A 27,821-nucleotide genomic window follows, 5' to 3' on the forward strand; every position below is an offset into this window, starting at 1 on the left:
GAAATTAAGACTATTAGTTTTATAGGGAACGACTATTCAGTATCCAAAGTATAGTTCATTTTGACTGACATGACATAAGCAAATGATAATGTTAAAAAACAGCAGAGAATTGTATGAAAGCAACTGATACATGTCCAAAAGCATTTGCAATTTGTTCAGAGGAAGGAGAATTTGCTACTCTGATGTGCACAAATGACTAAATGTTGTGGAGGTTGAACTAATAGTTATGAGAATTTTCATTCTGATCTAAAAAAAGCACCAAAGCGACTGAGAAAAACTGTAAGAAAGACTGGCTGACCTGTGTGACCAGGAAGCGTGTGGTGCGCTCCGGCAGGCGGCCATTCTCATGGGACAGGATCATCTCCAGCATGTCGCTATGTAGCTTCTCCATGACAACGAAGACCAGCTCCGATGTCTCAAAAACACCCTCAAGCAAGACTACTCCGAGATGGGACAAGTTCTATTTGCAAAAGCACACATACACAAACACACACACGTGCGCACATACACAAACACACAGGTGCGCACACACACACACACACACACACACACAAAGACATGGTTATGTCTTAACCACCACAGTTGTAAAGAAACAAGTCATGCCTTACAATACTGTAAATAACAACACAAGTACATAACAACACACTAACCTGTAAGATGGCCACCTCATTCCTCATCTGTCTCTCCAGGTTGGTGGGGAAGCGGGTTTTGTCGATCACTTTGACAGCAACAGGTCGACTCGACTGTCTGTGTGTACCTAGAGAGCACAGCAGACTTCAAATAGCAGTTTTACTCCGGACATAAAGATTTGCAGATAGAACTACTGTAATAGTAATGTTTGTGAAGATAGCTGTTTTAGAAAAAATATATCAACTGTAAACACTGTAAAATGATTTATGTGTAAATGTAACTAATAGATCTACACTTACCTCCATAAACTATTCCAAACTGCCCAGAGCCCAATACCTCCTCTGAGAAGATCTGATAGACGGAACCGATGTCCTGTAACACATAAACAACGCCACACTGTAAAGTACAGTAAAATACGGTAAAGCTGTTCTTCATATGAGTGAGGATGAATGATCAAAGCCCCTCTTACCTGAGTCTGCCCTTGCTGCAAACCGTAATCTAAAAAGAAAAGAAAAAAACGTTTTTTTCCTGAACATGGACATAGCAAAGGACCAAGAATAATCATGTAGTTGCATAAACATACACATATGCACTCACACACACACACACTTGTTTTCCTCCGTTTACAAGTCCTTGTATTCTCAATACACTTCTCTCTCCCTCTTTTTAATAGCCCTTTGTGTATTTATCTTTCTATTTATTTATTTATTAATTTATTCTATGTTTTATCTCTAGTTTTATGAGCATTGTAACCTTTTTTTTTCTTGGCTTGTGTCTTACTGTCATCTTAACTCCTCTACTATCCCCCCTTTTTAACTTCATTTTATTTGTCAATCTCCCTCCTTTGCTTTTTTGTAAGATGGTTTGTAAGATAGTAGTCTTACCTGTGAAGCACTTTGGGTCAACGTTGTTTTTAAAACAACGTTGTTGTTTTAAATGTGCTACATAAATAAAGTGACTTGACTTGACTTGACTTCCAAACCCACCCCACCCACCAGGCGTCCATTCTCACCTGTGCCCGCTCTCTTGATCCCACTGCCGTGCACGGGCATCAGTGCTTGTCTCATGGCACTCTCCCAGGCAGTGCCCTCCTCCTCCTCCTCCGCCACCACACGGTACACCGCGGTGGCCGTCTCCAGCTCAAAGGAATACTCGCTGTCCGCCATCTGCCCCGTCCCTCGGATCTGTAGCACCTCCGAGAGAGGAATCTCCTACAGGGGCGAGGGGAGAGGAGATAGACAGGGTTACATTGTGTAGTTTCTAGTTGTCTTGAACGCACCATTTCATTCACAATGGGACCTTTTTATACTTGCATTGTATTCATTGCATAACCACACATGGTATGTGGCATTACATGACAGCTGGATTCATTGCACTTTGATGGTATTATGATTATGATGGAAGCAAAAAGTAGTCTACTGATATCCGCACTTATGTAGTATCAAATATAAGTACTCATCCTCTGTTTGAAAAAAGTGTTAACAGTGCATCTCTACTACAGATGTAATTATTTATTTTCATCATGAAACTCAGGTTGCTTGTAAGAGGAGGGTAGGGATCTCTTGTTTGAGAATGATTCCAGACCTTATAATACTTATTTCCGTGTTCAGTCTGATACAGGGTGATGCACTTGCTATCCAGGACCCAATAATGCCGCTTCCTCTGAAAAAGACAGAGGGAGGGAGGAAGGGAGGGAGAGAGAGAGAGAAACACACATTTGTCAATTTGTTACTGATGATTTATTAGTGGGTGTATGGCTGTGTGTGTGTGTGTGTGTGTGTGTGTGTGTGTGTGTGTGTGTGTGTGTGTGTGTGTGTGTGTGTGTGTGTGAGATTACCATTGAGTGTGTGTTGGTGCAGTGCACCAGCCAGCCTCTGCGCAGGACTCCACTGGCTCTTCTCTTAGTGTGTTTGACCGACTGGACGACACGCATGAGCGGGATATTACTGCTAAAACACGGACTGAGAGAGAGCCAGACACAATCATGGAGAGGGAATCTCATGACAAGCTATTTTGTACTTTACGGAAAATATACATACAGTTCTGGAAAAATGAAGAGACCACTGCGCATTTTTTGTGACAAAAATGTGCAGTGGTCTATATATATATATATATATATATATATATATATAAGGGATAATGTATAGAACGGCGGTCATTATTGGGAAAATAAGTCCCGACAGGACGAACCGGAACCGGGTCTTGTTCCGCCCTGAAGGGACTTATTTTCCCAATAATGACCGGCGTACATTATCCCGCTTATTACACGGTTACTTGCCAAAACGAGACAATAAACTCCCCACGATAAGATTCTTTAGCCTATATAGCCTAGGCTATGACATATATAATGTATATATATATATATATATATATATATATATATATAATATTTATGCTCAATTCTGATAAATATGAAGCATTGTTTGTCTGTAATGTATAGTACAGTATTATGCAAGGGAGAATGATTGTAGCATGGTACCCGATCTCTGGACGCGAGGGCGCCACCTCTGGTTGGGGCAGGTTACTGGAAGAGCTGGGCGGACAGAACTCTTCATAGAGATCATTCACAGACTCCACACTGCTTTCCATATCCACATCCATTCTGTTCCACCCTGATTCACTGTCTGAGAGACAGATACAACATCAACAAAAGCAGCTTGTATATAATATGACATGGTATCAAATCACAGTATTCCACTGTTTTAGGTAACGTGTGGAATAGTTCATTAGAATCTGCACAGGCCACAGTTCACAGTTCAATGTAATTCATTTCAATGTTATACTGTGCACTGTATAGATGGCAAACATATTTTGTTTAGTTGTGATAGAGGAGGGTCCTACCTCCCCCGTTGGTGAACCTTGCTTCTCCAAGACAGTTATTTGGAACAAGTGGTGCACACCGCCGATGACAATTAAACCTGCAGTCTACACACACACACACACACACACACACACACACACACACACACACACACACACACACACACACACACACACACACACACACACAAAACCAGAATAAGAGCCTGTAGAAACCACCCCACAAAAAAAGTACAAAGAATGACACCTACAAACATCTGTGAAGCCACAGGCCAGTTCAATGTGGCAGAAAACACCACTGAACATGGACTATACAGCAGCTATCACCAACTGCACTGAGAATATTCACATCACAGAACACTTGGGTTTTTTATTATTATTTCTGAACATGGACATTACAAACACCAAGAATAATAATGTAGTTGCATGAACACGCACATATGCACTCACACACATACACACACACTGTGCAGTACAATAGTAATTTCATGTCTAAAATACTCGATTTTTGCAGTAAAGGGCAGTACTATGCAGTACAATGCAGTTTTTTCGTGCCCAAAATACTGCATTTCCTGCAAAAGAACTTCAAATATTTCCTCCAAAACTGCAGTTTTGAAGCTTAAAGTCAGTGGCGGGTTTAGCAAATTGGGGCCCAAGATCCGGGTCTGCTGGGGTGTATATTGGTGTGTAGTGCAGTAAATCAATTTGTGACTTTCTGTCTCTGAGGCCGCCGGCCCTCCGGCCCAAAGTTGCAAGGGTGTTTTTTCCGCTCACAGGCACTAGGGGGAAGCAAGATGGCCACCATTCAACCCGAAAAGTCATATAACCATTTCAATGACTCCGAAGCTATATCAGTTAAGGTAAATTAAGCTAAAACAAAACTGCATAGTTCCCCTTTTTTATGTTACTCAGCCGACAGTCTGTCCTGAACTAGGCTAGCCTATCTGCTTTGCTTGTGAATGAAGTTGTAGCCTAGCCTACTTTCCTTTGTTCAATGTGGTTGTACGATGCTGGCAAGTGTGTTTCCCTGTCATCATGTCAATGCTCTCGTCTCATTGACTGGTTGTAGGCCTAATCTCACCCGACATTGCTGCACCTTCCAATGACATAGTCTGAGCTATAACATGTCATGGGCTGATACTACATGTGGCAGTCGTTACTTTTATAATCATGGGGCAATGCTTTGGGTGAATTTGCGATGTAATTCACTAACGAAACAGGCATGAGAGGGGAGATTTTCTGACGTTTCAACAACAAAACAAAATGCCATCGTTGCGAGAAGTCAGCAAATGTGTCGCTAGATGGCATTTTCTGTCGCTAGGGATGGCCAAAAGTCACTAAATCTAGTGACAAAGTTGCTAAATTTGCTAAACTTTCCCAGTCCTCCTGTCACTGTGTGTTTATCTTTCGCGCCGCGCACCGTTACGGACTAGTCCATTTCATTATAAAAAGTGGGGGGTGTAGGGACAGATAACCATGAACTGGTCATTTTAACTACCACTTCAATGTTTCAACGTATTGTTTGTAAGAATATTAATACAAATGTATCCCTTTTTTTTTGAGGTTGGTTGGGGGCTCCACTACTACGACCGCTGGTAGGGGGGCCCAAGCAGCCGCCTACCTATGCCTCTATGTTAAGACCACCACTGCTTAAAGTACCAGTAATGCAGTTGGGTTTTTTTTTTGTAAGGGTTGTGCACTGCAGACCCTGTCTGATGATGCACACACACACCGGTTACAATCCTTGTGAGTTCAACAAATGGGCACACTGCAAGCCTTGTCTGAAGATACACACAGACACACACACCAACAACCACACAACAAGTTCCACTGACCAGTACACTTTCTGAGAATATACACATAAAAGTGTGCCGGCATGCAAACACACACACACACACACACACACACACACACACACACACACACACACACACACACACACACACAGAAGTTTGCCAATAGGTTGGGTAGCTTAAACCCAACAGTATGCCTAAATGAACTAAATTCCATAGTGTAAGTAGGTAACAACACAAACTTGAGAGGTACAATTCAGCAAATCAACTTAACATTAGCCTACTATTATTCGTTGCTGTGCGGCCATGTCTTGCTACTTATCACATGACAGCTGCAGGTTAAAAGCTGCATGTGTAGGTCCCAGCAGTGGCGCGACCTGCGGGTGGGAACCTGCACTGTACGCCGGCGACCCGGGTTCGATTCCCGCCCCGTGGTCTTTTCCGGATCCCACCCCGACTCTCTCTCCCACTCACTTCCTGTCAATCTCCACTATCCTATCTAATTAAAGGCATAAAAAGGCCAAAAAATATACTTAAAAAAAAAAAAAAAGAAGCTGCGTGTGTGTGTGAGGGGAAAGACACTTATGCTATGGGAAGCACCGAGTCATTCTTAAAAGTATCAATACTAATAAAATTTCTAATTGCGATACTTAGTATTGGTTTTTGTAGTACTTAGTTCGTGGAGAGACAGCAGATGTGAGGAATGTCTACGCGCTCACCCTTATGACATTAGGTCCACCAGTGCGACCCAGGAAAAATTTGAGCAAACAAATTGGTCGCATTTTTAACAAATTGGTCGCACTCTAGAGCCCTGCACACACACACACACACACACACAGTACACACACACAGACAGACACCCAAACACACACACACACACACACACACACACACACACACACACACACACACACACACACACACACACACACACACACAGACACTCAAACACACACACGCACACACACACACACACGCACGCACGTACACACACACACACACACACACACACACAGACAGTCAAACACACACACACACACACACACGCACGCACACACACACACACACACACTCAAACACACACACACACGCACACAAACACACACACACACACACACACACACACACACACACACACACACACACTAACCAGCACACTGTAGGCCCTGCCTGAAGAGTCCCTTGAGCAGCTTGTGGCAGTACTGGCAGACGGTGGGGCGTGTGTAGCTGTGCACGTGGAAGGTGTGGGGTAACTGCGCCCCTCCTCCTCCTCCTCCTCCCCCTCCCCCTCCTCGCCCTTGACCCCCCCACACCCCCGACCGGTCCACCCAGCAGCCGCTATGAGATCTGTAGTTGCTGGTCTTCGTCATGCTGATCTGAGGATGGGGAGCACAAAAGGGAGGGATGGGAAGAGAGAGAAGAGAGGGAGGATGGAGGCAAATGTAGAGAAAACAATAAGGTTAGTAAAGATGGATGGATGGGTAGAATGGGGTGTGTGCTGACCTTTTTAACAGAAAAAGAACCTCTTTAATCACTGCAGGAGAGAAGAGTTTTGGAGGGAAGAAAATAAACTATCTACACTAAATTGACTATGAAACCTCAAAAAGCTGACTTATACATTGGTAATAAATCCTCAGGGCATTTTCAAACTCCCCCTGCAGTTTCAACTCCTCCTTTAAATTGGCAATTCAAATGTAAACAGAAGGCCTCACCTCCTCTAGACTGCCCCCTGCCTGTGTGGAAAGGGATGGCAGGCGAGGCCGCCCGGGAGGGAACAGGGATAGACTGGACCTACATCGCCGAGACAAACCACTGCAGTCGTTGGGTAAGTGGAGAGCACAGCGCTTGTGGAAGTCTAGACCACAACCTAGAGAGAGAGAGAGAGAGAGAGATAGAGAGAGAGAGAGAGAGGGAGAAAGAGGGGGAGCAACATATCAGACAAACACAGAGAAAAAATGAGTAAAAACATGCAAAGGAAAGGTGAAAAAGTAATAGAAGAACAAAACAAATTTACATTGAAATGTACATGTATTGACTTTAGCAGATGCTTTTATTCAAAGCGACTTACAAAATGAGGAACAACATTCAAGCTACAATGCAGAGGAGACCTTATAGGTGACAAAAATACTACAACAATGAATAAGTAAATACATGAGTGCTGTTCCCATTTAACTGCTGTCATAAGCTGAATATCTATTGATCTTGCTGTGGGTCCACTCAAGAGTAATCTCTTACCTTCACATTTTAACCCTTGCCTGACCAAGCCCCACAGCATCTCCCCACAGTGATGGCAGAAGGTAGGGGTGCGATATGATTGGACCACCAGTGAATGGGGGCGGAACTTAATTACTGTTGCAGATGCTGATTCTGGGTTGGGAAGACAAATCTTGTTTACATTATTACATATTTACATTATTTGCATTTTCAACAATGATGTAATGCTTTATATAAAGTGATGTACAGATATTGGTAGCTTATGGGTAATTCTGTGTGAAAGCAAATAAGGTTGTTGAAGCACCGTCTCAGATTTTGTATAAACCTTGTTTATATCCAGAAAGGGTACCAAAACCAAGGCCTGTAAAATATTTCTGTACTATGTCTTCATGTTATTTTCAGCCCTTGAAATTACACCAGTTTTACAGCCTGAAAATCACATTATCTGGGAAGCAATGTTTGGGGATTAATATCATGAAAAGTATTATTCATAAGCAGCCCTAACTTTGAAGGGTAGAAGACCAACATGTTCTCAGTATGACTGAACCATTAAAAGTTTGTACGGCATTCTCATTGATTTTCTACAAGGCCCTAGATTAGGGAAAAAAATGCAAAAAGAGTGACATTTGTTTTTGTAAGAATTTGGTATCAATCATTATTTTTTTCTTTACATACTATATTTCATTAATGTTGTACCAATATTTGAGCTCTCCACATATCATTGATTAAACAAAGGGAAGTTGTGTTTTTCGTAGGATGAAAATGGTATGTGGGGTAGATCTATGAAAGTAAATCTATGAAAGTAGCTCAGAGTCTAGGCATTTAGCATACAAAGTGCCAATGTTGTACCATAGATAAATAAATAAAGTCAAAATCATTGTTTTGTCTCAGGGACAAGAATGAAAACGCGTTGGTATACAATGTAACTAAGTAAGTATATTTAGTATGAATGAAACATGGTACATCGCTGGCACTTCATACACAAAATGACTATACTGAACTATTTCCATGTTGATTTTCATGTTCCTATTGCTAACCACCATACCATGTTTTAAAACATTACCAAAAAATGTCATGGCCTCCAAGATAAGGCATTTCTGAGAGTGTAAAAATGACACAAAATCAAGAGAGAAAAAATGTATCAAAACATTGGAATTCAACAAAAATATTTTAAAGGTCTTAGTTTTGGGACCTAAATAGGTAGACAACCTTTGAGCAAAATCTGAGACAGTGCAGCAACCATTTTCCTGGATTTTGTCTGATTTGACACAGAATGACCCATATACTGTATACAGTATGTTCTCCCTGGAAATCAAATCCATGATCTTGGTGTTAATGTAAACCCCTTTAACACACACACACAAACAGACACACAAACACACACACACACACATTCACCTGCGAGGACCACCTCTACCATGTCCCCATCTTGAAGTGTGTCCTGTTCACTGAGTTTGCGCAGGATATTCTCATAGCCAGGCTCGTGGCGAAACAGCAGCAACTTCTCCCTCAGACCAATCACACTCACCTCTGGAGCCTACCATCCAATCACAGCACACATAGGGATCACATGACTGTACAACCATCAATCACACCAAAGATTATGCATAGGCGAAGCAAGATAGTTCATAGTTCATGTCTATGGGCGTGAAATGGGGATTGAGTCCTGTCTGCATCAAGAGGCGTGTCGTTGACATATTGATGAGCGAACGTAGCAACCGGCCAACAGCAGCAGAATAAATAACAGGTGCACACCTGATATAAGGTTGATTTTCTCCAGACTGGAATGCTCAATAATGTTAAAAATGTACCTGAAATGGTCAGAAGGGTTTGAGGATCATGAAAACGTGCCCAAAATTCACATTCCTAACTCTATAGAACCAAAATCTTAGCATGTGGTGAAATTCTGAGCTATAGCCATAGACTTCAATGGAACAGTTGCTGCCTCTGCACTACATAAAGAGGGATTTTGACCCCCCCATGCGATCCCGAAGTGGCTCCTGATGAAATATCTTGCTCCGCCATGTATTATCTTTGATCACACTCAAAAACAGACCTCAGAACCCAGAGCTGCCATCTTTGCCGTATCCGGATGCTAATCAGAGTTAACTACCTATTGCAAGTTGCACTGCAAGTTAGCTCTGAGTAGCACAAATCAAAGTTTGCCGTCTAGTGTACCGAAGATCACAGAACCCACTTGAAGGCATATGACAAAAGTGTGTAGTCTGCATTTCAGACTTTTTCATCCAGGTGTGATTATTCAAAATTCCCAAGTTATTTTCCCATAGGAAAAATCACAAGATACCAGATCTCCTTAAAGCTGCAGTTGGCAAGATTTTTTTGATCATATTCATTGAAACCGACACTATGCTCCGACAGAACAACATAAATCAGTTTTAGAAAAAAAAAAAAACTCTTCTACCTCCACCTAGAGCCTGTTATTTGTTTTGCAAAAATCCACAGTTCCCGGTTCTTCTGGTCCAATCAGAGCAGGGCTGTGTGTGATCTGACTGTCAATCACAGTCTGGTGCAGTCTGGTGCGCACTGACGAGCACAAACTCAATGAGATGGTGCTCGGTGGTAGTGGGGGAGGGACATGAGAGTTGTAAACATTCAACATTTTGGCTAAGTCCCCTCAATCTGTCAGACTTGCCAACTGCAGCTTTAAATGGGCAAAGATGGCAATTTTTTTTTAGGTGAACTTCAGAGGTCTATTGTGCCTACACCTCAATAACAGGATACAAAATGATCACATGACAGCGGAGATACCAACCAAACTTGTAGGAACTAATGACTAGTGATAACATGGTTTTGCAGACCTCTGACTTTAGGCCAGTTGCACCACAACATGCTACCCAGTCATACCCACACACACACACACACACACACACACACACACACAAATGGAATCTGCAGATCATTCATAACGCACCAACCAGTCACCTTTCCATATTGATGTCTTCTTCATCATGATGCTATGATAATATCAAGAAACAAACCTTATATTGGGGGCATGTTCAAAAGCAAAACATTATACTCCGTTTTTCTACGATTTCTGGTTTGAACAACATGTTTGGTCGCAATAGTGTGCAACAATGTGCAACGATGTACAACAGACTATTCTCTTTTTTTAGGTGCGTGTCAGACGTGCTGCCCTGTCAGCATTGGCGTTTTTACAAAACCACTGTATTAAAAAGGCGTAGAGCACAGGATATCCACCTAGTTTACAGATAAAAGGTTACAAAAAGTTGACAAGAAAAGGAAACATATAATACAGGTTGTTTACATCGCCTTCATCAGGTTTCTGAATACATTTAGAAAAGAAAGCAGACAATGACCTTCATAGACCGCTTATGCGAACAAGACTGTAACACTGTATCCTTAAATACATTTAGGGGTGTGTCCAATCTAGCCTGGGTGTTCCCATGCTGCCTTGCGCGCGATTTGATTCACGCTGCTAAGGCAGCCTGGAAACTACCGCCCTAATTTTTGCCTCAGATAGGGAACCAATCACAGAACAAGGGGGAAAGCAAGACGATGATGAGATATGCACAGACGCATTTGATAGACATTCGTGGCACCCAATAAATGGATCTGGGCATTTTTTTCAAATACGAGAAAATTAACGTTTGGTTCCCAGACCACGTCTCATTGAGAAGTTGTGGCGCTAGCCAGGCTATGTCCAATCCGCATTTGGGGTTATTTTGTTATCACATGTCGAGCGCATTGTTCAAAAGGGTTGTTCTTCTGTTTCTTAATCAGTCATGGGTGTGTTTTGGGCGTAACTTCCTTTGAGAGAGTGACATCTGTCATCCAGAGAATGACATCTGTCATTCCCTTTAACAGCAAGCAGCACAACTTCAAACAGCACATCGGTATTGTCCAGACATCGGTGCATTTGATGGAATCTGCTTGCATGCGAGACCATGTATAGAACACAGGGATTCCACTAACGCTTGCTTTACTGAAACCTGTTTTTGGCTACATGCATTCTCACCTATTATTTGAACTCAAAGGTGAAACTAATTTCATCATGGACTACATGGATAAAGATTTTTGGACCATGCGCCAGACCACACCTTATTTCACACAGCGAAATATTTGTCACTGACTGGGTGCAAAATATGAAAAAGCCTTGCATCGCACTTTGCGCCACGTTGCGCCAAGTGTACAATAGGGCGCTTAATGTTGTTGCAAAGTACAGTTTTAGGTGAAAACTGCAATGGAAAATCAACAATGTACTTGCACTGAATTACCATTCAAGTGGAAAATAATGCTGTGTGTGTGTGTGTGTGTGTGTGTGTGTGTATGTGTGTGCGTGCGTGCGTGCGTGTGTTTGTGTGCGTCCCAACCCACACGGCTGCAATAAAAAGTGACCAGTAGCTCATTGGTTCACATCAGAAAGCAAATTGGTTCATCTGATCTGAGGGAAGCCGTGGCCCACTGGTTAGCACTCTGGACTTGTAACCGGAGGGTTGCCGGTTCGAGCCCCGACCAGTGGGCCACGGCTGAAGTGCCCTTGAGCAAGGAACCTAACCCCTCACTGCTCCCCGAGCGCCGCCGTTGTAGCAGGCAGCTCACTGCGCCGGGATTAGTGTGTGCTTCACTTCACTGTGTGCTGTTTGTGTTTCACTAATTCACCGATTGGGTTAAATGCAGAGACCAAATTTCCCTCACAGGATCAAAAAAGTATATATACTTATACTTATACTGATTGGTCTGATAAGCATGAACAGGAAAACAGGTGTTCTGGCTATGCCTATGCCTGCTGGGTGTATGTGCATGTTGTTGTGCACCAACATGCATATACGTATGGGCACACCAGAGCAATGGACAAAACCTGCTGTGTGTTTGCGTGTGTGTGTGTGTGTGTATGTGTGTGTGTGTGTGTGATTATTTGATGTCATCTGATGGTACAGAGCTCACCATTCAAAAGAAAAAGGACAGAGTACAAAATCGGTAAGCATCACTGCAAAACGTGTCTGTGACAAATGATCTCTGTATCTATGTTTTACTCTTTTTCCCTCTCTCATACACACACTAAGACACTATGTGCGCGCACACACACACACACACACACACACACACACACACATACACGTACACGCACACAACATTGTGGAAATAAAATTTGTGCGGGACGTCAACAGCAAGCCCAACACAAGCAGCAGGTGGGTGAGCACTCTCTCTGTGGCAGATATCGAGCCGGTAAATGTCACACTCGTTTCCTTCTCAAACGGCCAAGATGACGATGATTCAAAACTCAAGCGGGAAGAGAGGGTGGGAGGGGGTGGACTCTGAGAGCCTGCTGCTTAAGACCTTGCTGACGCACATGCATATCATGCACAGAAATAGCAGGAAATTATGCAAGGTGAGAAAAAATGACCCATCCAAATCAACCAAAGGAACGGCACAGCTTTTCATAATCTGAAGGGGTTTTCTAAAAAACAAATATGATCCAACAGTGCCACGCTGAGGTGAAATAAGGTGTTTATAAGAAGCATTCTTTGCCTTAAGAAGTCCTTTTCTTAGACTCAGGACAAACTGAGTGTCCACTTAGAGGCCTATGCCATCAACAGGACACTTTGCTCTTTCAGTCAGTGCAGCTCACTTGCAACGAGATTGCGTGAAAGATTAGAAGGCAACAATTTGTTTTCACATCATGTCTATCACTGTTGCTAACAATAGTCTAACCTAAAGTAGGTGCAACTCAAGAGATGACCTATTTTTTTCTTTTCTTTCAAAACTGAAATACACTGAGCTGTGTGTTAGCCACATAGCCCAAACCACAAAGTTCTAGAAGATTTAATTCTGAAGGTGATCCATTTTTAGTAAGCTACTGTAATGGGAATCATGGCAGAAAGACTGGATGTTGTGGACACAGCACTTTTCAATCACCATAGTTGGGGAACAACAACATCTCTGCATCTTTCCCCAGCCCAAAACGCTTAAAAAACGTTTAAAAAGTATACTTCAAAATAGAAGTTTTTAAGTTAACTTCAGTGTACTAAAATTAAATATACCAATTATGCAATAATCAAAGTGTTTTTTAACATACTTTTAAAAAGTGTACTTTGTTGTTACTGTATTTTAAATTGTAAAGACGTTTATTTATATTAAATTGCTAATACTTAGAGTGGTAATACAGTCTATGGGAAGTATATGTTTTGGTAATACATTGTTTATATACTTTCTGAAAGTGTACTATGATCTCACTTTATTAGAAGTGTAATCTAAGTACACATTAATAAAGTGCACTATCCTATAAGAGTATTTTAGTGGCATATCAGAGTACTTTCATAAAATATGCTAAAGCACAAATATTTACAGTTGTACTTATAGGAAATACACATATGTCTAATATATTGTTAGTAGAATTTCTAAGAGTGTGCACCAATTGCACTTGAACTGCACTGAAGTGCCCTTGAGCAAGGCACCTAACCCCTCACTGTTCCGCGAGCGCCGCTGTTGTTGCAGGCAGCTCACTGCGCCGGGATTAGTGTGTGCTTCATCTCACTGTGTGCAGTGTGTTTCACTAATTCACGGATTGGGATAAATACAAATTGAGACCAAATTTCCCTCACGGGATCAATGAGTATATATACTTATATACTTACTTATACTTACTTCATCATTAATATGATCTTATTACACTTAAGTGTAATTTAGTGTCATATCAGAGTACTTTCATAAAATATGGCGAAATGTGGTAATTATAGTGGTTATTTAGTGTATCATAACAATGTAAGCTTTGCCATTTGTAATAGCCTAAATTGTTGAGTATGATTTTCTGAAAGGGTACTATAACTTTATGTGAAGTGTATAGTGTATAACATTTTATGGTTACACTTTACTTGACGGTATCTACGTAAGAGTGACATGACACTGTCATGACACTGTCATGAATGTGTCATAAACAAGTCATAAACTTTTATGACATAACACTTCTGTTATTAAATTTGTTTTTTGTCATGACAAGTTAGGGTTAAGTTTAGGGTTAGGGTTAGAGGTCAGGGTTAGGGTTAGGTCATAGACACTGTCAAGTAAAAGTGATACCCATTTTATTTTATTTCTTTGATTTAACCTAACTTTTAATAAAATATGCTAAAACGCTGCAGTGTGTAACCTAAGTCTGATATGTCAGCTGCATGGATGGCAATGTGCAATAACCTACAGAGAGAGACAGGTCTATTTTGATGTGATCAAATCATTTTTTTTCTTTTGTTGAATTTGTGTCTCGGTGGGGTAGTAGCCTACATAAATTTGTGATTTATAAGTTTGAGAGTATGAGAGGATGAATGTGGCTTTACATTCACATTTTGTTAAATTTACATGTAGGCATCACTGGGTGGTAGTCCAGTTGACTAATCATGATGGCTGTTTTGAATTTGAACTGGAGTGGACGGGGTCTGTATATACCCATACGAACAAGGTCTGTTCATGTTTCTAGTAAAAAAAAAATCTTGTAACTTTATTTTCAAGACAGATGGACTGTAGAGCAGAAAATGCACTAGTACGTTCTGTATTACAGGTTTGTCAAAATTACAGTCATGCTAGTTTGGACTCGTCATATGAGATGACAATTGCTAAAGCCAGCTGGACCTAAAGTGCTTGCTAGTACACGTTAACAATGCAGATCAATGCATTTTATGAAGTACAATGTTTTTCTGCCATTTACATTAGAGGGGACTGATATTTTTTAAGCGCTCTGCACATTGGCTCCGACATGAATGCGGTGCAGTCCGTTTGTGAGATCCGACTATCGTAACGCCTCCAATTACCACCACTTCAAAAATTCTAAAACAACGATGTTTTTTAATACTTAAAAATAACATTTGATAAATGAACCTTACATTTTTAAGTAGCCATACATGTGTACATTTGAACCAAATCTGGTTTGGTTCTTATCGGGGCTTTTACTGCCTGAAATATCCGATATTGTTTACCACGCTCGGAGGTTAGTGCTGGACTGGTGGGTCGTCTATTTACGCCATTTCAACGGTTAGACCGAGAATTCTCGTCAGGAAAAAAAAAAATCCACTGGAGCTCCAAGCAGATTTGTACACGCAGCCTTACAACACTGTTTAGGCCTACAGCTCTTCGAGTCACGGTAAAATTTCATTTTTGGTACATAGCTAATTTAGATACACCTATGGTGTGGGTGCTTGAGTTGCGCTATTTTCTGAAGTAATGTAACAATGTTTTACCATCATAGGAGAGTGTTAAACAATTGTCCTCCACAGTGGACATTTGTAGTTACTACCTCCATTTTTTTCTCTTTTTTACTTATTTTTGATTCAGTTTTATGTGTACAGTGTTATGAAGTCCACTGTAATGGACACTTTTTATTTCTTAAATAAAAACATTTTTTTCAAAAAAAAAGTTTTCAGTATGCTCATTGTCTTCCAAACTATTGGGGAAGTTAAGAAAAAAAAGAATTTGGAGATATTTTTTTTCTTGGTAGTCAGGAGGCTATAGCGAAAGGCGCATATAAAGCGCAGCTAAAGAAGCACTGTCACAAGATGTAAGTAGCAACTCCGCAGGATAAATGTCCTTAGGATTTTTATTCAGTCACTCAATCATTATTGGGGTAAGTGTTGCTTTTTTCAGGCCATGTTTTCTATGGTAACCCATTCTCAGTCAGTGAAAGTAGCATACTTACTGTAACTATAACTGTTTTGTCTTAACTTTGCCTAGGAGTTCATATAGACGAGTGCAGATGCATGTAGGCTATACTCTGCTAGTCACCAACAGGTTTTAGTAAAGCAAGGTTTAGTGGAATCCCTGTTTCCATATGGTCTCACGTGCAAGCAGATTTCGCCCAGTACCCGGCGTTTGATCACATAATCGTTTGATCACAATATTGAATGTGGACTGGCCATGCCTTTATGTCTATAAACTTTGCGCCTCTGACCATCCATTTCTGATCACCAAAATAGAGCCTTAAATCTACATGGCAGAGTCTGACGCTGGTGTGCGGGGTTGTATTGAAAACAAATGAATATAAGATCGCCACCAAGGTGCACAGAGCTTTAACAACAGACTACCTGACCACGTCTACCCATACTATGGCAAACAGATGGTCTCAAGTACCAATTTGACCCATAAAAAGTAAATGTCAAATAGGCACAGATAATCTACATTAATCTTATCATTGTCAATGGATTTCAGGGTAAAGTATTGTTCATCTTGTAAAATGTTTTCCATCTTTCTGTTTTTATAGACAACAGAGACAGATTCTCTAATACCAAGGTCAGTGCATTTGACTCTGCAGTCCAGCCCAGGGCTTGACACCGAGAACATTCTGCATCTTGGACTGGAAGGTGGGTGTGCTAGTAAGGAAGCTAGCTATCACAGCTGTTGCCACCGCATCTCGTGTTGGGAGGGAAGTTCACTCACTGCACAACTGTACCAGCTGTTCACTGTTGTGTGTAATGTGTAAGATTTTGGAATGCTGCAGAGGAAATGTAACAAATGTTTCCTCCTCAGCCATGATCTTGAATTTCCCCTTGGGGATCAATAAAGTATCTATCTATCTATCTATATCTATGATCTGTGACTGCATGATTTTCTTTCTAATGCCAGCGCACTTTGCAAACAAATAAGTAATACAGGGGGAATTCTCCCATTTGCGCGTAATTCGCGTGTAAGCTTTTTTTTTACTCGCTTCAGTTACGCACTTCTGTGTTACGCGCATTCTCCCATTCCCGTTTCTGTCATACCCACAACATCTGAAACTTGTACTGTGCTGTTGTACTGTATTGTGGTCTATGCAGCAGTCGTTGCACAAGTTCACAGGGTGGATAGACACTTCACCATTCTTACTAAACCTCAAAAAAATATTATGAATGGGGAACTAAGTGTGCTCAAGGAGGGACAATGTTGTTTGGGATGAGAAAGTGTGAGAGACAGGTGTCACGTTGTCAGACTGAGTGTGTATGTGGGCTTTCTCTGTGTGTGGGTCGTGGGAGGGTGTGCGCACCTTAGAAGTGTGTGTGAGTGTGTGTGTGTGTATAAAAACAGGGGGTGTGTCCGCGAGTGTTCATCCGTCTTCATCTGTATTTTATGTCATGTCCTGAGCCACACAAGAATGTATGCGGTGTGGAAACTTCCGCTCAAGAGCAAAGGTGGAACCTGAAGGGGGAAGCAAAGCAAAATGGTACGGCCAGAGTGTAGACTCACTTTCTGTCTTTCTCTCTCTTTCTGTCTCTCTTTCTGCTCTCTATCTGTGTGTGTGTGTGTGTGTGTGTGTGTGTGTGTATGTGTCTGTGGTTGGAAAGTTAGCAGCAGAAGCTGAAACCACACAGGCCCCCCTGCCTGATGCAGACTCTCCCCCTAACTGCAGCAGAAGCAGACACCCTTGTGTGCCTCTCTCTCTCTCTCTCTCTCTCTCTCACACCCATTCAAACACACACACACAAACACACACACGCACACACTGTCGCAGGCTCGCAGTTTCAACCCAGTTGGCATCATACTCTGAAATGGCCCTAGTGTTGCTCTTGTACATCTCTCTGGTGTTGCTCTTGTACATCTCTCTGGTGAAGATCTGGGCCAGACATGCATTAGAATCAGATATTGTCTAGTATGCACAGCATGCTCATGTAACCTGCGTTGGGATGAACAGCGCCCTGGCTCAGCTAGTTCTCTCACTACAGTGACTCTTAAGGCGTCAGGCGGGAGGCCTACATAACGTACATACTGCATACTGTTGGGGCCAGTCGTGGCCTACTGGTTAGGGATTCGGGCTTGTAACCGAAGGGTTGCTGGTTCATTCCCCGACCCAGTAGGAAAAATGTGGGCGGGGGAAGTGGTTGAGCACTGCTCTCCCTAGCCCACATCCACGGCTGAAGTGCCCTTGCAAGGCACCTAACCCCTCACTGCTCCCCAAACGCTGCTGTAGCAAGGCAGCTCACTGCTCTGGGTTAGTGTGTGCTTCACCTCACTTTGTGTTCACTGTGTGCTCTGTGTGTTCAAATTCCTTGTACACGCAAGTATACTTGGCCTACAAACCTGATTTACATTTACACAGCTACGTACCAGCTGGCTACCGTTACGCTCACAAACATTACAAATAGGGTGGCCGTCCATCCGGATTTCGTCCGGACAGTCCGGTTTTTGAGCTCTCTATCTAGACAGAGAGAGTGTGTCCTCCTTTTTGGACATTTGTCTGGATTTTTGTCATGAGTGGCCCTATGTCCGCATTTTATGAGCACATAGGATCCGCCTCATTTCAAGGCCTCTGTAAGCTACTCATCTCTGTTACGTGTCATCATTTCTGACCCTCCGCCACCACCGTAGCACGGGACATCACAAAACTCCATCTTTTTTGCCAAGCAGTCAATGCGACAACTCCCCTCGTGATTGAATGAATGAACACCGTTGCTAAGCTTTAAGTTGCATATGTCTTTCAACTCTGCGTGGTATTCTGAACACCACTTTACTACCAAAAGCAGGACAGATGCATACCATGCATTTTGTAAACTGTGAAACAGATATTGATGTCAGCTCCAGGGGTAAGAGTCCCATAGAGAGGCACACTCTCACAGGCAGGCACAAAGAGAAAGCTGGATCTGCCGGGAAATCCTCTGTGGCATCGTTTTTGCTCCAGCAACAACCACAGCTGCAGAGCTCACTAAGTTATTAAGTGACTAAAAAGTTATTTGGTTACAAAGGTGGGTTTGTTGACTAATGTGGGAAAAAAAACACACACAAACAAAAAAAACAAATGTTACTATGTTATTATAATAAGTATGGGAATGTTGGAAATAGCTGACTAATGTGAAAAAAGCAACAACAAATGTTACTATAACTAGATGTACCGCAGAGCGGTACAAAATATGACCGCCGCCCAGTCCAGCACATTTTTTCCACAAAAAGAAATCACGCTGAAAGGCCTATATGATTCTAACTGTCTCACTAAATTGCATTATCCACACTCAATTATCACTGGTATCTGCTAGACAACAAGTACCAAAACATTATTAGTTCATAGATTTCACATGTAAAATTCATTTTATACAACCCCACCTCCATCTTGCCTGTTCATAATTCTGAGAAATTCTTGATTGTTTGTGTTATGTTTATGTTATGTGTGTGTGTGTGTGTGTGTGTGTGTGTGTGTGTGTGTGTGTGTGTGTGTGTGTGCGTGCTTGTGTGTGTGCCTGCGTATGTGCCTGTGAATGCAAGCGTACATATGTCTACTGTGTGAGTATGTGTCATACGTATGATTACTGTGAATGTATGTGTGTGTGTGTGTGTATCTGTTTGTGCACATGTGTGCACATGAAATGGGTTAACATGACCCCTGGAGGCAAACATACGGAAAAAAATGGTCATCCTAGGCCCCCAGTTCTCAAGATATTCACAGAGAACTGTGTCTGCCCTACCCTCCTTTTGGGGGGTCCAGTCCAGCGGGGGGGCTACAGATCAAAACGAAAAATGACGGTTCCATGTTATCCATGTGGGGGTACATGCCCACCAAGTTTTGTGTACCCCGGTCTTTCAGTGTCCCGGGAATCCTTGTTGGTGTACGTCACTAAATGTACACATAAATTATTTTATTGTAAGGCCCCCCATGAACGAAAGTACACAAAACTTGGCATGCATTCGGAAGGTGTCATAATGATCCTACACTTTTAATTTCGTGCAGTTTTGACCTTGTCAGCCAGAGATATTGTGATGAAAACACCTAATTTTTTGCTTTTTAATTTTTAACTAGGTGGCGCTATACATGAAATAAGTGGTAATGGGATGGGTTGACATGCCCCCTTAAGACAACATACATAAAAAAAGGTGGACCTCCTAGGCCCTACGGTTCTCGAGATATTCACAGAAAACTGTCTCCAGCCACCTACAGGGCAGTTGGTGTATAGTAACATAAACTAATTTATTGTGTGGCCCCCCATGAACGGAATTCCACGAAACTTGGCGTGCATTCAGAGGGTGTCATAATGATCCTACACTTCCAATTTCGTGCAGTTTTGACTATGTTAGGTCACAGATACCTGCGATTACAACACCTCATTTTTACTTTTTTGTGTTTAACTAGGTGGCGCTATACATGAAATGAGTGGTTATTGAATGGGTTGACATGGCCTCTTGAGATCAACATACCAAAAAAAAATGGTCCTCCTAAACCCTACGGTTTTCGAGATATTCTCAGAAAACTGTGTCTGCCCTACCCTCCTTTCGGGGGGTCCAGTCCAGTGGGGGGGCTACAGATCAAAACGAAAAACGATGGTTCCATGCTATCCATGTGGGATTACATGCCCACCAAGTTTCGTGTACCCCGGTCTTTCAGTGTCCCGGGACTCATTGACGGAAATTTGGGCATGCGAAAAAGAAAAAAAAAAAAGAAAAATCTGACTAAACCTATATGACCGCCGCTTCGCTGCGCGGCGGTCATAATAAATTATGCTATAATAAATAGGTGCCTTCTATAGATATGGTTTATTTTCTAATGTTATTCCCCATATGTTATTCTGAAGTGATATCTCCTCACTTTTGGACCTTTGTCCTAACTTTTGGGCACAAGTGTGCTCATTTTCAGTGTCATGGCGGTGGTCACTGCAACTACAAAGGCATCCATCATCAGCCCAGTGTGTTATTTTCACAATTGAAACAGCCATGTGACTGCAGATAATATTAACTGGTCCGGTCTGGTTCCTTGGTAGATCAGTGCCAAATGTACTTCAGAGGCAATTCAATTCAACAATACATTGCATTAATACAGAGCTTTCCAGAGCACCCAAAACACTGTACAGTTAAAGGGGGGCCCCCCTAACCACAACCAATGTGTAGCACCCACCAATATGATGCACGGCAGCCATTATGTGCCAGAATGCTCACCACACATCAGCTTGAGGTGGAGAGAGAGGGAATGTGTAAACCAACAATTAGGGGCCCGTCCCAATACCTCCCCTACCCCTAGATTTTTGCCCTAACCCTCGTTTTTGCGCGTGCACGTGTAGGGTGTCCCATTACTTTAGGGAGCAAGGGGAAGTGCTATTTTCCCCTTAAAATCAACCCTCAAAATATAGCCAGGACCGATGCAGGCTTAAAACGAAGTGGGAGATGAAATTACCCAGGATACCGTGCGAGCTCAGCGAGCCGGCCAAATTTTTCATATATTTTCGCAAATAAGCATATTAAAATTTCGAAATATGTTGGAATATGTTAGTTTAATGCACATCTGATGGACTGTTGAGTTTTGAACACTGATGTTAAAACTCAACATATCTCACGACGCTATCTGACGATGTTCATGATATCTGCTGAGTGCTTTGAGAGAGTCTGCCCATCAAATAACGTTATATATCTGATTCTGATCTGGGTAGTTTCGTCAATATTTAAGGTGTGTGTTCTGGCATTCACATGAACACTAATATCTTTGTTGATTAACCAGACGTAGATAAACCAGCACAGCCCACACAACAATGACCGCTGGAACGGGCATGTTCCTGAATGAAAATAGTAGCAGGCTACTACCGGTAGATGCATCGGAGCTGCGCGTGACGTAGGTGAGCACGTTCGCTACGCTAATTTGCATATAGTGGTGTCCCAATTCATAGGGAAAGATCACCACCTTCACCTCCACTTCCCTTGTCGAAGGGGCTTTAATGTTGAGGGCAATCAAAACCAAGTGGAAGTTTTAAGGGGGGAGAAATGGGACGGGCCCTTACACTGGGGGGATGATTAGGGGGCAGATTGAATGAGCCAGGTTGGGAGTTTGGCCAGGACACTGAGAACACTCTACCCATGGGATATTTTATGACCACGGTGAGTCAGGACCACAGATTAACAATGGCCTTTCCTATATAGCAGTGTCCCTGTCACTGTGCTGGTGCATGTGATTTTTTTGATCAGAGGATTGTCCTTCTGTACACTTCTTTCATCCTATCAAAGGAACTCTGGTGTCATTCCTGGTGACTATTGGGTCCTTGGTTACCTGTCTGACCAAGGCCATCCGTCCCGGATTACTCAGTTTGGCTGATTCCATTTGATAATGATGGAGGCTACCGTGCTATTGTGCACTTTCAATGCTGCAGAAATGGTCTTGTACACTTCCCCAGATCTGTGTCTTGACACAATCCTGTCTTGTAGGTCTATGGATAATTGTCTCGACCTTGTGGCTTGGTTTTCAGTCTGACATAGACCCTCAACTGTGAGACCTTACATAGACAGATGTGTGCCTCTCCTAATAATGTCCAAAGAATTAATTTACGCCAATCAAGTTGTAGTAGCATCTCAAGGACCATTGATAGAAGTAGGATGCCCCAGAGTTTAATTGCAAACATCATATTAAAGGGTCTGAATACTTCTGTAAATGGTATATTTCAGCCTTTTATCTTTTTAAAATAAATGTACAAAACACTCCAAACACCTGCTTTTTGTGGAGCATTGGAGAACTGTGAATAGATTTATGAGACTTAAAGATGAGTCTGAAACATAACAAAATGTGAAAAACTTTCCGGTTGCACTGTATATCTGAAATTCTGAAACTTCACAGATTGCAGAGCCTGAACCTGTCTTGGGTAAACACAGAGTTGACATAGTGACAGGCTATCTGACAGGCTAACTCCGGGTATTCTCTTTATCTCATCTTCAAAGGCCAGATGCACACAAATCTTCAGCTGAAGGGCTTGCGGACAGATACACGAGAGGCGACAGACTTGAAAACCGCAACATAATTCAAATGCCTCACAGTTTTTGATTTAAGATTCAAAGAAATGAACTCCACTGTAATGAAAATATTTGTGATGACAGAATAATATTATAACGCTGTAAGCAATAAACCTCCTCATTCAACATAAACTGCTGGCATGCAGCATTAACTGACTATACAGCCGTAGAGGTTTCTCAGTAAAATGGTTTAAAGTGGCTTAACCTACAAGGTTCTGGTTTTGTGGCCAGTGCAGCTGTTACTGCACAGGTGTACAGGATAGACATGACACTCTTCATTCTCCTGAGCACGAGAATGTGAAAAGCCCTTTATGCTCTCCTCAATGTATTTACCTACTACTTACTTTTATTTCACACACGGTCTTCCAAGGCTACATACTACAGGTCTGATCAAATAAAACATTAGTCAAGTATAAAACATTCACATCTGAATCCTCAGATCACACAATAGAGCACTTTGGGTTGCACTCTGCATACAAAAATGCGCTATATAAATAAAAGTAACTTGACTTGACTTGACATGTCTAAATTGGACTGGTGTTTACCACATTCCAATGGCGATATTCACACCCCTGTTGTGTATAGCAATGGCCAGCACCCATTTAGTTAGCGATGAGGTCCCAGAGTTAACCCTAAAGCATTAGCATTGCTAGCATCATCCTGTAGCACTTGAATTTCAAGAACACCATATCAGCGTCTTCACTCCTTAACCTAATACAACTGTGAACTTGTTTTAACCTCTGTGACAGTTGTTTGCCAAGTAGTTGTGTAACACTACAGTGGAACAAGAGAGTGGGTGTCCTGAGACACAAAATGAAAGAACAAAGGCACTCTGTTTAGAAGCAAAAATATGGAGGAAAAGGCCAAGGGAAACTGTTTTGAAATGGGCCCACGTGTTGCGGCCATATTGATCTTCCTTAGGTCACAAAATGGTCCCTTTTTGATTTTGTATTATGCTTTCTTTTCACAGACATTCAAAAAGCCGAGTCAACAGACCTCAGGGACGAGAGCCTTTAATCTCTTAGCCATCTGTTGCCATTATAACCCAGATGGAAATTCTACAAAGACTATATTCAGAAGGATGGTTTAACCCATTTACTCCTAAAATGCCTGCTAAAAACGCCTATAGAATCCTATGGCATTCTAGACTAAATAACCTTATTTCCTGAGGGTTTTCTGAAAACATACAAAAAATTGTCAACGTCTACCAAAATGTAATATCTAAGCCTCTGTAGCACCTAGAAACATGAAATAAAAAGCATGCTGCGCTACGCAGCATCCAGCGGGAGGGTCAATGTTGCGCTACGCAGCATCCAGCGGGAGGGTCAATGTTGCGTCATGCAGCATCCAGCGGGAATGGGTTAAATGTGACAGTATTGTGACAATATCATGGCAACTGGCCAGATTTACACAAGGGGGTGAGGGGGGGGGGGGCGGGAGAGGGAGAGCAGCATGACTGAATTTATTTGTGAAACTATTCAAAACAAGTTGGTGAGGAAGATGATGAACGGAAAGTGGATGAAGAGCAAGTGAATGAAATGTAGATAAGGTTTGTGATGAAGAATGCCATTGATAGAGAGAGTGAAAAGAATATGAGAGAATGCAAACAATAAGCTCAACACGAACCCTGTTGACTTCTTGTGTGTTTAAATGAGTGGATGTGTGTGTGTGTGTGTGTGTGTGTCTGTGCCAATGTGTGTGACCGCTGACCTTTCTCTCGATGATCTCAGCAGCGAGCCTTTTGGCTGAGCGGAAGCTGAGTCTCCTTGATGACGCTTGGACCACCTCCTGTAGCAGACCCAGCTGGAACCTCACCAGTGCCAGACCAGAACCGCTAACAGAACCGCCAACAGAACCCGACCCCACTGACATGGAGGAGAAGGCTGCTGCAGAGAGAGATAGAGAGAGAGAGAGAGAGAAAGTAACCAAGGAATAGAGAATAAAGTTAACAGTGGGTATTTAAATAGGTGTCATATGCTACAACAGACTTATCTAGATTGGACACAAAACAAGTTATTGCATAGCTGGTTGGAAACATTAAGGTATTTGAAAATTGTAGGGATTTTTTTGCAAACATTAAGGTCATATGTGAGAATTGTAGGGGATTTTTGGCAGAAGATTCAGCTGTCATTTCCCATTTTAGCCTATTTCTAACTTTCTAGGCCTAGTCTAGTCCTAGTCTATTGCACTGACTGTAATTATAAACACACTTTTTGCGCACATAGCCCTTTTAGCCTTGCACATCATTTTAAAGCTACAGATGAGGTTAGTGGAAGCCCACAGACTAACCTAATGGCTGAGAGAGAGACAGAGAGCGTCATAACAGGACTCACAGTCCGACCCTGTATGCATTTTCTCAGGCTTCTGACACTCCATGTTGACTGTATGTGGTCGACATGTGCTGTTTTGTGACTTCATGATATGTACGTCTGATAGTTATGTTCAGTAACGCACTGATATGTTTTTTATGGTGCCTTTTAAGGGTGATCATGGTTGCTATTAGGTAAGCTTGGTCACCAAGCGTAACCTCATCCTGCAACACAGCACTGTCAAAATGAGAGGAAGGTGCGATAGCAGAGGCATGCCCAAAGGTCAACTCAAACTCACTGCTCTCAACTTTTGGCAGCTATGTTTTTATGCAGTTCTGCTATATTAAAATATGCAGCTGTATTCATAAAAAAGATGCTCAAGACTGAATAACTGTCAAGCTATTTAAGTCACTTGATGTGCATCACCATGTCCGCAGGATCAGACATGGTAACAAACATAATGTTATCAGAAAGATAAGATAACAAAGGCCTATTATGATGCAGGCAATTGTGCAGTTTTCCAAACATTTCATTTAATCTGAGTCACTTTGATTCTGAGAAGACAATTGGGGGATTAGTGTAAATTATGAACTCATTCCAGCACATCCTTTTCTAGTCTTACAGTCATCTGTGAGTGACACTGATTCTTTAGCAAATATGTAAGAGGCTAATCTGAGACCTGCACGTCTAGTCTAGTTCTGTTTTAGAGTGAAAAACATAAGGCTGTACTTATAGCAAGGAAGACACACTTACTTGAGATTCCGGAGTCCGAGCTTTCAGAAGAGGGTCTGTTGGCAGCCATTCTACCTTCCCAAAGTGTGTGTGTATATGTCTGTAAATAGGTGTGTATAAGGTGACGTCTCCTGTGGAGAACTGTGTGTGTGTGTGTGTGTGTGTGTGTGTTCGCTGCTTCGCTTCCTCTGGTGAATGCTGCGCTGGTAAAACAAGAGTCGGAAGAGTCGAACAGGAAGTCGCTTGCTTTTTTCATCTCTCTCTTTCGCTCTCCATCTCGTCTTGTCCTCTACATGAGTGAAGTTCTTTCTTCTGTCTCTCTCTCTCTCTCTCTCACACACACACAGTCTTAGTAGTCAAGCTCAAACACACTCACACACGACTAGTTTGACACACATATAATATGCTTTAGTCTCACTTTTCTTTTTCTTATGTCAACAAATGAACACACGGACACACTGAATTCAGTTTTGAAAAGTGGAACATTGTTTTTTTTTTTTATTGTCATTACATATTACTGAACATTTTTATTAAAATATACATGAGGTTGGCCCCTTCACACTTAAGAACTTGACCATCAGAGTAGGGAATACAGTAAACTAAGCATACCCTAGACACTCCTACTCCTTCAATAGAATTTGCAGGCTACATTCTAACCAGACTGAGTGTGTATGTGTGTGTGTTAATGTGGATGTGAGAGAAACTGGTTAAGAGGACAGACACACACACACTCACACATATACACAAAACATTTGGCGGAGGGGAGTTTCACATTCTAAAAAAACAATACCATAGCTCACAATAAGAGCTTTGAAGACAGCAAAACACACACACACACACACACATCACCGTTCACACCCAGCCTGTGGCTGTCTGAAACCTACTGTATGCATGTGTGAGAGACAGAGATACATTTAGATGACTTTTTTTTTTTTTTTAAATACACATTGAACTGTGACCGCATTCTTTTCTGGCTCGCCGTCACTCCATCTTTCTCTCTATCCACATTTCCTCCATCTTTCTCTCTATCCACACTTCCTCCACAGTGTCATCCCGTCTCCCTTTGCATCCTTTTGCTTCCCATTCCTTTTCCTCCTCTCTCCGTACTCTTCCCACAAACATTTCCTCCATATAATAAGGATTGTATCGTTTTGACTTTGCTGTGGGACATCATCCCCCAACAATACCTATCAGCTAGCAGCTCTGGTCATAACCCAGCCAAGTCCCTTTCCCACAAAGATGAGCACACCCTTCCCTGAGAGTGGCTTTGAGTAAGATGCGGCCCGCATCCGTTCCAGTGTCCAGTGCCGCAGGCCAGTTCTATCAGCACCGTCTCCAGCCGAGGCATCTGCAGCCACACCTGCGGGGTGAGCTCAGCTCCCCACGCTCTCTCTACCCCAAGCAGTCTGGCTGAACTGCTTGTTTTCCAACCCTCTCTCTGTTTTCCCTCCATCCTTCTCTTTCTCTCTCTCTCTCTTGCTCCATCTCGATCTTTCTCCAGCTATGACTCTACCTCCCTCAACGCTACTTATTTCCCTTCTCAAAACAGTCCAACTGCTCTCAAATCAAACCCATCATTAACATTCAATGCATCTTTTCATTCAGTAGGTCACATCTCCACCAGCCTGTCTGTACGTAC

The 27,821-nt window shown here is 42.2% G+C and overlaps 2 protein-coding genes across 7 annotated transcripts in view; both read right to left on the minus strand.

Annotated features, from left to right (window-relative positions):
- Positions 1-26,379, minus strand: part of prkd4 (protein kinase D4) — a 29,421-nt gene extending 3,042 nt beyond the window's left edge. The window contains exons 1-15 of one of the 2 annotated variants that reach the window (XM_076288903.1): positions 26,204-26,379; positions 24,852-25,024; positions 8,856-8,994; positions 7,479-7,610; positions 6,956-7,110; positions 6,394-6,619; positions 3,472-3,555; positions 3,110-3,254; positions 2,468-2,591; positions 2,215-2,292; positions 1,643-1,841; positions 1,100-1,128; positions 930-1,002; positions 651-757; positions 299-460 (exon numbers count right to left, since the gene is read on the minus strand). In XM_076288903.1, coding sequence (XP_076145018.1) covers positions 299-460; positions 651-757; positions 930-1,002; positions 1,100-1,128; positions 1,643-1,841; positions 2,215-2,292; positions 2,468-2,591; positions 3,110-3,254; positions 3,472-3,555; positions 6,394-6,619; positions 6,956-7,110; positions 7,479-7,610; positions 8,856-8,994; positions 24,852-25,024; positions 26,204-26,252 — 1,875 coding nt within the window. In that variant the 5' untranslated portion in view covers positions 26,253-26,379. Of the gene's footprint in view, positions 1-298; positions 461-650; positions 758-929; positions 1,003-1,099; positions 1,129-1,642; positions 1,842-2,214; positions 2,293-2,467; positions 2,592-3,109; positions 3,255-3,471; positions 3,556-6,393; positions 6,620-6,955; positions 7,111-7,478; positions 7,611-8,855; positions 8,995-24,851; positions 25,028-26,203 lie in introns of both variants that reach the window. The other variant, XM_076288902.1, reaches the window with a different exon arrangement.
- Positions 26,380-26,645: 266 nt separating this feature from the next.
- klc2 (kinesin light chain 2) overlaps positions 26,646-27,821 on the minus strand; it is a 19,125-nt gene continuing 17,949 nt past the window's right edge. For all 5 annotated transcript variants that reach the window (XM_076288905.1, XM_076288908.1, XM_076288907.1 and 2 more), the window contains one exon: positions 26,646-27,821. This exon is cut by the window's right edge. The gene's annotated coding sequence lies outside the window, so the exon portion shown is untranslated.

This window comes from Alosa pseudoharengus, unplaced genomic scaffold (genome assembly GCF_046254945.1).
Source record: "Alosa pseudoharengus isolate Yale_2024_CS ecotype anadromous, Long Island Sound unplaced genomic scaffold, YU_APseudo_1.1 YU_APseudo_1.1_scf_17, whole genome shotgun sequence".
Lineage (NCBI taxonomy): Eukaryota > Metazoa > Chordata > Actinopteri > Clupeiformes > Clupeidae > Alosa > Alosa pseudoharengus.